Source organism: Haemorhous mexicanus, chromosome 2 (assembly GCF_027477595.1).
Source record: "Haemorhous mexicanus isolate bHaeMex1 chromosome 2, bHaeMex1.pri, whole genome shotgun sequence".
Taxonomy (NCBI): domain Eukaryota; kingdom Metazoa; phylum Chordata; class Aves; order Passeriformes; family Fringillidae; genus Haemorhous; species Haemorhous mexicanus.
The window spans coordinates 94,623,914-94,636,728 of record NC_082342.1 but is presented as its reverse complement, the minus strand read 5'-3'; the positions used below and the strand labels follow the sequence as shown (position 1 = coordinate 94,636,728).

Here is a 12,815-nt window from a genome sequence, read left to right as displayed (position 1 = left end):
AAGAGCTCAGAGATAGTGGTGGAGTTGTGTTTTAATGCTCTTTAATAGCATTTGCTATTAACATAATTTATACAAGGATGTTATTGACTTTTAATTCCTTGAAAAGATGATCTTTCATAAAACCTGTATAAATGAAATCCTTCATACCATTATGTCAGCTTGCAGCTGACTTCATGGGATCTATTGATGCTTCAAGTAACAAATTGGTATAGCACCTGACTAAATTTAGGAAGAAAAAGAGAAAGGCAGACCTATAATCATTGTCCACACAAAGAAAAAAATGAGGGCACCATGCCAGTTCTTGCATTAGCTATCCCAAATATCTTTAGATATTTCTCCCTCCTCAATAAATTTACACTGCACTATTAACAATGGCATAACTCCTGCACTCTTGATTTCAGGGTGCAATATTATTATTGCTTCAATGCTCTAACACAGAAAACTTCTATAGATCTGGAAAAATTATTTAATGCATTCAGAAAATGTAGCAAGGAGCTGAATTTGGGACAATGCATCTACTATGTTTGCCATGCTCCCATATTTCTTCAAATACATACCACAGAGGGTCACAGAAGGACTTTAATCTACAAGGCCAGAAAATGGCAAGATAATTTTTTTTGGTCCACACCAGAAAGTTACAGCACTACAATGAATGTAACTCTCTTAACCTTTTTAAAATTATCCTACCTCCTCTTTGTACTTTTATATAAGAGCTACTATATGTTCATTTGCATATTGCTCATCACTTCCTCTAGTCTGAAACATGACTTTAGCATTTAATGAACTATCCCATTTATTACAGAACAGTTAAAGCACATCAGACCAAAAGGAAAGTACTATACTTCAGTGACTGTGTCATGGTATGTTCATTAAAAATTTATATATATGTCACAAAAAAAATTATGAAATGCAAGGTTTTAGAATTATGGTGGTGAAAATAGTTCCTGATACATAACAGAAAGCTAAGAAGTGGTGAGTTTTCTGATTGAGATTTTCCTTAGTGAAAATAACTTATCAAGAAAATGTTTTATAAGCACCAGAAAAGCATTAGATATTTTGTGTAAAAATTTAGGGTTTAGTTATTCAAGATTTCACAAATACTCAGGCACCTCTTAGGACCCCTTGTCATTACAACTTTAAAGGTATGATCTAATCCTCACTGAAGTGCCTTTGCATTTAACAAGTATTGGTTCCTGGAGGTCTATTCCTTCAACAGGTTGTGCAAGATTGGGTTCAATTTTCTTTCACTTCCACCATTTACAAAATTTCTCAGGATCCTCTAATCTCAACACCCCACAGGCTTGTGGATCACTCTGGAAGGCATGAGGAGAATGGAGGAGAGAGGATTGTGGAAAATGCTCTTCTTCCCCTCTTTTGTTTTCCTCTGGACAGTTGATTCATCAACCTAATCTTCCACACAGTATACCCAATCTTCATGACCAAATACGAAATGGCTATAGAGTGCACATATAATTTCTATAATACTTTGCTCCCTCAGTATGTTTGCCACAACTTCTTGAGACCAATCAGGCAAATCAGTGAGATTATGAATGCCTTCGATATAATTGAATTTATAAAAAAAAAAAGTTAATAGAAAAGCACAACTCTACATTTAGCACCAGAGGCTAAAGTATGTGCTACAGAAGCTTCATCCATGCTGGTATCTGTATATTGTGGATGACAACTGTTGTCAGCAAGGGTAGTGAGGACTGAAGGAAAGAGAAGCCAAAATTTTAAGAAACATCTATCCTCTGCATGTTTTTAGTATCAGATAATCCAAGATCCTGCTTCTTATTTTGATATGATGGCAAAAGAAACTGTTGTCCAGAGGTCAGATATGGACTGATACTTTACTTGAATGGTTTACAATCACAGCAATTTTTTTCCATATTAATATTTCACAACTTTTAAGAAGACTACTAATGTGTGATTCATAAAAGGGATTTTACTGGCCCACTCAGTACGCAAAGAGAAGATTTCCCATTTGGGCTTAAAGTGTTCTCAGAGTTTTGACAAATCATGTAAGACAATCAAACTTAATTCTTTATGACTAATCAAAGCAAACTACATTCACTTTAATTCTGTGAGAATTAAAGTGAATGTAGGAGAGCCTCAATTCAGGGGTTTACTGCTTTTTTCCCCTTTTAACACCCTTAGTTAATTCATATGAACATTTTAGAGAATTGCTTTATAGAGAACACATATACATTCACTTCTCTCTCATTATTCATCATTAAACCATTTCATTGGTGTCCCAAGAGTATTCAAACTTCACAATACCACACCTTTTTCAGGGTCTTTTGTTTCATTGTGGAATATCTGCAGTGCACCTTAAACCACTGAGAGAAGTATCATTGTAGTAGGAGTAGTAGTAGTAGTAGCAGTAATGTGGTAATGGTGGTTGTAGTTAGAGGGAAAATTTAAATGTGGCCTAGAATTACAAGGAGAAGATGATCCTTGGAATAACTCAAAAAATTGAAGTAGAATTACATTACTGTAGAGTTGAGATTCCAGAGATTAAGGAGTAGAAATTATTAAATGTTACACTCCAAAACTAGGAAGAAGTACTTGCATGGTTGTCTAATTCATAAACAGGTAAAATTGTATTTTTACTTCATTTTACAAATGCAAACTTCACTCTGATATGCTGGTTTTCCCATATACTCTTTTCCACAGTATTACCAATCACAAAATCATTATCTGTATGATGTTATCTCTTTGTTTTGACTGGACCTTCAGGAGAATTAAAATTTTTGAAGACCTCATGCTCCTTCCTTGTGGATTTCTGAGGTTTTTTCAATTTCATTTTGGCTTGCTGATTTGCTCTCTACCATCAGAACTTCCAAATTAGATAAAACAGAAATGCAGAATATGCCTGAGAGCAGTCTGCACTATGAGAGCCGGCAGCTGCTTACCTGTTTGACCGCGTACAGGAGGCGCCCGTAGCAGTACACCATGACTGTCACGGGGACAGCCAAGCAGAAGATGAAGAGACAGATGATGTAGGACGTGGACTCAGCCGACTCTGAGGACCAGCGTACTGAACAGCTCGTGCCTGCACCTTCTACCCCATAACTGCTCCAGCCAAGCAGAGGTGGCACGGTCCACACCAAGGAATAAATCCAAGAACCACCAACTGCCAGCAGAGCCTTGCGGAAATCATGGCTGCGCTTGTGGCACAGGGTGAGAGTGCTGTAGCGCTCATAGGACAGCACAGCCAGGGAGATCAGCGACACGACACCTGCAATGAACCAAGCAATAAAAATGCTTACTTCTATTTTTTTGCATGTATCCATTCCAAATCCCAAGAAAGCAGATGACTATTTTTTTTGGTTTTTATGTATTTGAAGCAACAGTGAAAACTATTTCCATTATTCTCACTGTTCCTGGTTGTTCTGTCCATCCTGTCAAATTTTGTTTAACTCAGATTTATCTTACATTGGAAGATTTTTATACTTGACAGATATTCATCTTCTAGTCAGGTTGTCAGCTTTATCTGTTTTAGTATTACTCAGGGGGAAATCCATTTTCTATCTGAGCTAATAAAATGGTGAAAGATTCCCTTGATAAGAACTATTCAGCTTTTTAAATCCATGAGCATTTTCAAATAGTGTAGATTTTATGGGAAAAAAAAAAAGCCACATATTTAAGACTGGGAACCCCAAAGTGAAAGAAGATTTTGCTTCTTTTGCTCTCCCCATCAGCTATATGAATCTTCAGTTCTGACCACTCATATACGGAAAAAAACAGAACCATATCATGACTGGGATATAGCAACTTGCAACTTTATTTACATATATATTACACAATCAGGTTTAAAAGTGATTTAGGTTAATATTAAGCCCTAGGTGTCATAAACCCATTATATCTTGCAGAGGAAGGCTTTACCATTCTGATTGCAGAATATTTCCATTCTCTTTTTCAAGATTTGGGACCCAACCCCCTTTTCAAAACTGTGTGGTTTTCCATGGTAGGTTCTTAGTCATGACACAATGGGGAGAGTTTTGTTATTTCCTGTGGTTTTGTTCTCCTTGCAGCTTCCTTGGAATTCTTGGTGACACAACAGTGGATACGACTTCCAGGATTTATGATAGAAGGAACTTGTTTGAAGAGCTTTAAAACAATATTTTAAAACCATATTTTCCAATATGCTTTCCAGTCCCCTTCCTTTTGCTCCTGCAAGAAGAAAAACCTGAATAGATCAATGTCAGTCCAGCTCTTTCCATGAGTTTTTTCTTGATCTTTGCTATTAGCAACAGCCAATTATACCGCAGCACTGAGATATATAGCCTGCCAAAATTCTCTGCTTTTGAGTGGTACCTATTCCCAGCAAATGGGTTAAAAGAAAAGGTATTCTTCAGGGGAATCCATAGCTGTAATCCATTTTCCCCATTTAACTGTCAGCTTCTCCTATAGCTCCTTCCCCGGCATGGAATAGAGGTGAGTCAGAGACTTCCCTTGGGAACAGCACTACTCTATCCTTTATCTGGGGAAAAAACCCACACACAGACCCACACAGGGAACAGTGAGATATTTTCACCAGGCGCAGCATTTTGCACCACTTTTCCTTACAATTCAGTGACTCATTTCTGAGTTAAATGGATGCAGGCACAGCTATTTCTGTCATCCTGACTACAATGTGCAGTTACTTAATGCAGAGCTGGGTAGGCAAAGGACCCAAGGGAAATGCAAGCACTTCTTTCTGCAATGGGATGCCTTATTTCTCATGGGGAAAGAAAGCAAAAGGGCATGAGGAGAAGGAAACTTTTGAAGAAAATATCTTTCTTGTTACAAGAGTCTACTAAATTATTTTATGTACATTACTGGGAAGTCAGTCCTAAAGAGTAGATACATTTACATCTGTAAGAGCTCCACTAAATTTAGCTGACTTATAAACTTGCTTTAAGGCTAGGCTACTTTAGAGACAGGGGAGACCTTCTCATCATCCCTCACCTAATCTGATTTCCTACATAACACCACTCTTGAAAGCCCTTGGACTCGAAAGCAAAGAATCTATTACTCTCTTCATGCTCCCAGCCCACACTTAATTATCTTCACTTTCTTAGCACTGCTGAGTTCCATGGTTTTATCTGCTTGACTAAGGATCTCCTCTCTATCAAAAACATTTAGCTCATGTAGGCACCTAAGGCAAAAATCCAGATTTTATATTTGAAACTTAGGCCTCTGTCAGGTGTTACAGATCTATTTCTGTTCTTTAGATTAGACAATCATGGACTAACAGAAAACTGTCTCAGGAACAAGAAATCTCTCCCTTCCCAGCCGGGTGCCGTACAGCAAGGATCTATTGTTCTCGCTGTACCTCAGATGGCCATTGAGACAGCATTTTCCCTGCTTTGATGAGATGGCAAGTGAGCTGTACTTTTGTTGAGCATATCCTACATTCCTGCATGTGTGGGGCTGCCTAGAAAGCTCAGACAGGATGTTCAGATTTCCCTAGCTCCAGGCCCTGCTTCCTGGATTTCTGCTTTCACCGCTGGGATCTCAGGTTCAGCTTGGCTGCCAGCTCTGCCTGCTCATCCCTGTGGCTGTGCAATTGCCCAGCATCTTCTTCTGGTGTGTATTGTCATGATTTATGGCATCATTTACACTTCCTCTTATCTTCGCCTATTGCCAAAGGAAAATGTTTAGCTTTTTTCACACTGATATTTATGATGGATGGCTCTATGGCGTGGCTCTGAAGACAACTGACCATGAATGGAGGTTTACTTGCTTTCAGATGCAGAAAAGTTCTGTCTTAAACCGGCATAGAATTAATGTTCAGATATTAAATTAGGATCATGGTGATGTCAGTCAAGAATAAATCAAATATTAGCAACCAGACAAACTCACAAAAGTTGCCTTTAAATTCTAGAAAACAATTTTCTTCTCTATACAGAAGAAAATTCATGACATTTAATTGCACATCTTGGCAGGAGCCAATTCATCTTTGCTCACCTTATTATTGAGTCCCACTGACATGACACAAACTACACTTTTCTCTGGAGGACAAAAATTGTAATTTATGGAATCCCAAACCACAAAAATTCAGGAAAAAAATCTCTTATTTTTGAGCTCGGCACAGTAAGACTTCAAATTTTGAACTTTTTAATAGCACCACAATTAATACCACTACACACTGACTTCTACTTCTTTCTAGACAAGAAAAAATGAAGAGTACACTGAAGAGGTAGTTCATAAGAGATAAAAGAAGTCAACATTCTTTATGTGGTTCAAACTTAGTAAGTCCAACTAACTTTTTAGAAAAATTAGAATTACTTTGAAAGAATTGGTACTTTGAAAGACGAAAATATAAATTCAAATCCAAAATCCAAATACAAAATTAACAAGTACAAGTAGCTTTTTACAACAGTGAGATACATTTGATTGAATTGGCTGCTAGTAACTAAAACACCTGTTGCACAGGTGAGGCAGAAACAGGAACAACAGAGGCCACTGTAACCCTCTGTTTACTTTGTGTGACATTGGGCAGTGAACACAAAGTCATAAGATGTGCCCCAACACTGCAGCTGCATCCAACCTTGCTGATAGAGGGCATTTCACCTTAACGCAGAAGCCAAGACTGATCAAAATTAAATTACATCAAGAGTAACCTTGTTGCAATGTTGGGACAGAGCAGCTCCACTGTCCCTGGTTGCTAAGAATATTCTCAGCTTTTTAATTAACAAAAAAACCCAACCAGTTTTTTTTTTAATCTCACTCTTTTATTAGTTCAATAACTGAATCCTAGAAATACACCACTATCCTTTCATCAATTATAACAGATACTCATGTGTTGGACTGAAACAACATTATTTCATAAAAAAGGCAAAAGCAGGTTTCATGTTCAGTACTTAATTTAACAATGACTGGAAATAAAATATGAGGATCAGGTGTACATGAGCTGTCAGCTTGCAGTGAATGAGCTGCCAGCAAAAAACTGATGATTGCCTTGTCCTTTAAATGCTTTTCTTTAGCACCCAGTGTCATCCTCTCCATAATTTTTCCAGGTACTGATTTTAGACTAACAGGCTCGTAGTTTCCTCAGCCCTTCCTAATGCTCTTCTTGTAATTTATTTTGGCTAAAGTGGAATAAAGCCTCCCAGTTTTCATTATGCCTCTAGCTTTGCATACAGAGTTTTCTTAATGCCAGGTGCATTTAACTATTGTGACCTTTGTTAGAAATCCTGCAGCTATCTGGTATTCTATTTTATGCACTATCTGTTGCAGTCGGAGGAACTAGTTAGAATCTCAGCTAAAAAACAAAAAAAAATTAAATACTTTACGACTGTCTCTAAAGAAAATACTTGAGTGCAATCTCCATGGCCTTAATAACCAAAAAAAAAATTAAAAAATTAATGTAAGCTATAAAAAGAAGAAAATAATTGTAATTTTTTATGCCAATGTTTCATTTATTGAGTAGTAACATTTATGACTGTGTAGACTGTGTATATTAATTTCAAATGAATATTTTTTTCTAGAACTGCAACAAAATTAGGTTCACAAATTGCAAATCTAAGTGGAATTTGCTTCCAACAAATATTTAGAGCCTCAAGCTGATACCTAGACAAATAACTCCACAGGAGTCAATCATATTGAGAAATGGAATTTGCTCCCCCAACATTTCATGTACATATAGGAACAAAAATGAGATTCTCACTGAACAGTACTGAAAAACACCTAAAATTCCTGTATGCAGATTGCATTACAGGAAGATAATTATTCAAAAGTTAACCATGGAAAAAAGTGACTTTGAGACTAGGTGGGTGTGGAACATAAACCTTGCTACATAGCAATTAGATGCAGTGAGTAGAGTGCAAGAAATTAAATTTCAAGTCATAAACCAGGACAGACATCTATTAATAGGGCTATCATCTGAGACATTATCTATTATTTACTTTTATTTAAGGATCTGTGCATTTTTCCCTAGCAGCACAGCAGAGAGTATGCTGTGAAAGGCACAGCAAATCATTACACTTTGTTCCCAGGGGTTCTAGCTAAAAGTGCTACATTTTCTCATTCATTTTTGATGGTTTATGCTGCTTACTGATGGAAAGTAATTGGAAAGGGGTTGCAGCTCACCCATGATCTGGAGGCTATGAAAAACTGAGAATCCCAGGAATTCAGCCTACATTGGATCAACATTTTGACTACTAACCTAGACATATTTGCCCTCTTAAATGGCCTGTAGGTCATTAGACTACATCATGGTTAGAGTCCTGGGGCTTCCTGGAGCAGTCCTGATTGAATGTTGAAAGGGATATCCTGTACTATGTTCCAGTTATAAAGGACCAGGGGCAATGAAAAGAAAACACAGGTAACCTTAGGCAGACTGAGAATGGAGGGGTACAACAGCACCTTCTTCAACAAAAAATAATGGAGAAAAACTAAATCCAAGTACTTGCAAAAACCCAAGACGGATTTCCCACACCGAGCCTCCATGAAGGTTGATTTTACCCACTCACAGGCATTGTCTCATAGTTTTTCATTCACTCACACTCTCACACCCACAGGGTGTGTGCTTAAGAGGTCCTGTCTAGAGTTTCTTTGGTGCAACAGAGAGAACAAGAGAATCCAGCTATCAGAAATCCTTCATTGCTTACAAATCTTGCCCGTACAAGTCTTGTATGTCTGAGGCGAGACTGCTGCTCCCTGTTGGCATTTCCTTGAGGTCATGCTCCTCTCAGTGGGAGCAGGATCCTCAACCCATGAGTAATAATACTCTTTTATTATCAGCACAAAATCCTTCAGGCTTCGCTGAGTCAATACCTTTCACAGCTGGAAACAGAATTCTCTGTTACCTGCACAAGCTGTTTTCACTCTTCTGCTGTGCTGTCTTCCGGCCTTTACAACCCCTTTCCCTCCCTGCATCCTCTGTACCGACCTCAGTAACTATTTCGGTTTAACAAAGTCTGGTTTTCATTTGGAGGGGAACCTCCACGGGTTGTGGGGGTGCTTCCCTGTGGGGATCTGGCAGAACCGATCAGCTGGCTAGTTTTGAAGACTGACACCTGGTTAAATCACTTAAAAGAGTTGAACACACCTCTGTGGAAAAGCACATTTAAGAATGAACAAAGCCTGGGAAAAAGCTCTCTGGCTTCCAGCCTTTGAACAGGTAACAGGGCACTGACCTGGCAGGGCCTGGCTGGGCTCTGCTGCGGCACTGGCTGGGCCAGCCCCACTCGGCCTGGTCGGTGCATGGCTCAGCTGGGATTTCTGCTACTGCCATGCCAGGCCATGCCACTGGGACTATCCCAATGCCACGAGCAACCACGCGGCCAGGACCAGTGCTGGGAGTGGCCCCATGAGCAGCCTGGGGACACGAGTGGCTGCCGCTGGCCCAGTGCAGCAGCGGCCACGTGGCCGGGACTGCGCGGCCGAAATCACCACAAGAGCAGCAGCGCTGCACAGCTGCGGCTATCTCAGCATGACTCGCAATGGACTTGGTTTGTTTAGCTGCTTTTAGCCAGCAAAGCAGCAGCAGCAGGTTTTTTCCTTTTTTCCCAGAGCCTCACACCAAGGAAAAGTGCAGGGTGATGTCGGGATCCAGCGTGGCTTGCATAGTGCCAGCGGAGACCACAGGATTGGCAGCGAAAGACACAGCGATGCCTTGACTGCAGAGCCTGGATGAGAACAACATTTCAGCGCTGGAGAACTCTATAAAATTTGTTTCAATTGATAAAGCTTGAAAACAAACAAACCTACGAACACCAATTCTCTCCCAAATCAGGCAAAGGAAAGGGTGAAGACATGTAGAGGAAACAACATGGGACACTGAAGTCAGTGAAGAAGGAGTCAAATGCTAGATGGGAGGGGATTGAGGAGATGCTTTAGTCTTGGGCTTAAATTCTTTTGTAATTCTGTGGTGAAGATATATTTGATATATCAGACTTTGTTTTTCCCAGTAATTCATGGAATGCATTGGGTGGGATGTAGTGTTCTAACTACACCTGTAAGTAGAAGAACCAGTGTTGAAATAAGCAGATGTTGCAGTAGCTGTGATTTCAATGAGAAGCTTGAACAGAGAAAGATGAGAGAGATGAGAAACAGTGCCCCAGGGATAGAAGAAGAAATCCTGTGTTCTCAAGAGATAAAAGAAGAAAACTTTTGTTTTTATGCTAGAACAGCATATTCTTAAAATAGCACCCCAATAAATTGACATGGCCCATGCAAGCAGCTGTGGGAAAGCTGCAAGGTATGGGAGGGACTTCAACACAGCAAACAGATTTTCCTTTCCCTGGTGGGTGATTCACTGTTACATTGAAGCCACGAGCGAACTTTTCCTTGTGGAGAAGTCACCCTGGCATGGCAAGAGAGACTCCTCTCCCTGAGTGAACTGAAGAAAGACTACCCTAGAGGTGGTAAACTGACTGAAAGTTCTTGGTATTGTCTCTATGTTGTTAGTGGGAAAGAAAAGAGGATGGGGGGGAGGAGAAGTGCTCTGAAGGTTTATTCTGATTTCTTATTATTTTTTTTCCTTTAATTCTGTTAATGAAGTTTTCTTTTTACCCTTTAAAGGTATAAAGAGCCTGTTCTGCCCTCCTCCTAATCCATCTCTCACAGCAGGAAATGAGTAAATAATTCTAGTGGGTCCACTGGCATTTGGCCAGCACTAAACTCACTACACTAATTGGTGCAATGTCCAGAAAACTCAGACTGGCGAACCAAAAACCAGTACAGTAACCCTACAGCAAGTCCACATATGCCCCAGTAGCGCTGCAGCCCACATCCAGCCCAAACTCAGCTGCTGAGACAGAGACAGGGCAAAATGCAGCTGAGAGCCTGGTACAAGGCATGGAACCAGGGTGTACCTGGCTGTTCTGCTGCTGAGCCCCACTGCAGGATGGTGCAAGCTGAGCACCCCTGGGATGCATCTGACCATCTGCCAGCCATGTGCAAAATGCACAGGGGAAATCAAGGGGACAGTAAGTGATACTAAGTTCCCACATGGCATCTACATGACCCTCTAATTACTCCAGAGAGGCCTGCCAGTGGCAGAGGTTAATCAGCAGCTTCTCCCACCATTGCCGCTTAAATGTGTTGCTGACTGAAGAGGAAAAGATGATTCTTCACACATTCACTAGACTCCATTTCTATATATGTGTGCATTTAATACCCACTCCTGGGGGGCAGCTTTCACATAATATCCTGGTGTGGTGATTTAGCACCAGCCAGAAATGAATCTCTAAATAAGCCACTCCTCTTCCCCCCACCCTTCTGGCAAATGAGGGACAAAGGCAGAGACTATAGGTTGAAATAAAAATTTATTGAAAGCAAACAGGAATGGAATAAGAAAAGCACAGTAATAGCAGCAATATTAATAACAAAAGTACATGAAACACACAAGGAATTGTTTGTTACACACAAGGAGTTGTTCGTCACCTCAGCTTAGTTCTGCATGGCTGCCAGGACAAAGTCAGGGTGGTGGCCGTTCCCATGCCCAGCACCACATGGTTTCTCCAGATGAAGAAAAGCTGTTGGGCACTTCCTGCAGTTAGCACTCCTGTTCCCAAGCCTGAGACAATGAAAACCATGAGGGATAAATCCCCCAAAAGCTGAATAATCTGTGCTGTAATGCCTGTTTTTTTCCCAGATCACTGTGCTCCACTGGTTCAATTCCATGAGGCATGGCCACTTTGAACTGTTCCACCCTGATCCACCTGGCTCCACTCTGCTCCTTTTGGCTCCTCTTGGCTGGGGCTAGGCTCCCCTACACCCCTCTGTTTTTGCAGATACGTCCTGCACCAGTGCTGCTTTTTAGCCCAGTGTCTTAGAGCCAAGGCCACCACTTTTTCAAGCCATGTCTTTGAGGAACTGGGAAGAGGACAGGCAGTGGCGACAGAGGACAGGGTCCACACAGCTGATCCCAGCAATCCCCCCAGTGAAGAGCGAGACAAAATGACACACTTTCAGGGGTGTACTCCCCTTTTCTTTCCCCGGAAACCATGCCTGCAGCGATGATGTGTGTGCTATGGAATAGCAACCTGGCCACATACAAACAGTGCTGAGCTGCACCCCCTCTCCACAGCCAGGACACCTGGGAAGGACATCATGCAGTGGGAAGTGCAAGAGGAACGTGAACCAGCAGCTGGCAGACTGGGACCACCAAAAGTTGCACCTTTCCTTTTGAAGTCAGGTCACTGTGCAGTGGTGAGCAGTGAACTCGGAGACACAGCCAGCAAGGAGGAGCCCTGTGCTGGAAGGACATTGGTAGAGGTGGAAGAGGCATGCTCTGTTCTCCACTTACAAATGCTGTGCTGGTAAATACCTAACAGGAGCCAGAGATAAGTCTCTCAGAAATGTTATGCATCCTAATATAGCCATGTTCCCTTCTCTCTAGTCCCTCATTTTTCAGCTGCTAAATCTGCTGTTCCATTAGCTGGAGAATATGCTAAAAAATTCTGTGGCACAACAAGATGGAGGAGGTAAAATGGAGACACACCCCATGTTGGGAACATTGGGGAATCCTGTGCTGAGGCATTCTTCTGGTGCTTCTTCAGGATGACACCTTTCGTTGTGCTTGCCCAAGGACTTCAACACAGAAGAACAGCAGTAAGAAACAGTTCTCTTCAAATGAAGCCTCTTAATACCTCAAATTTCAAGTTTTGATCTTAATTACAAGTTGTGCTACTGAATGGTATTACATAAATATGTTATTGAGTTATACAAAACTAATTTGATCAGTGACTCAGTACTGTTTTCAAGGGAAATAACTTTCCTGAATATAAATGAAAGCATTTCTGATAGTTCTCTACAGAAATAAAATACTCCACACATGAAAATGAAACGTAAAAAATTTAAGCAACCTAAAAGTCATG

At 40.7% G+C, this 12,815-nt stretch overlaps 1 protein-coding gene across 1 annotated transcript in view; it reads right to left on the bottom strand.

Moving 5' to 3' along the window:
• The window catches only part of LOC132323851 (pinopsin-like), a 77,661-nt gene that overhangs the window by 49,166 nt on the left and 15,680 nt on the right, over window positions 1-12,815 (bottom strand). Inside the window, exon 2 of the mRNA XM_059839589.1 lies at window positions 2,916-3,241. Coding sequence (XP_059695572.1) covers window positions 2,916-3,241 — 326 coding nt within the window. The remainder of the gene's footprint in view (window positions 1-2,915; window positions 3,242-12,815) is intronic.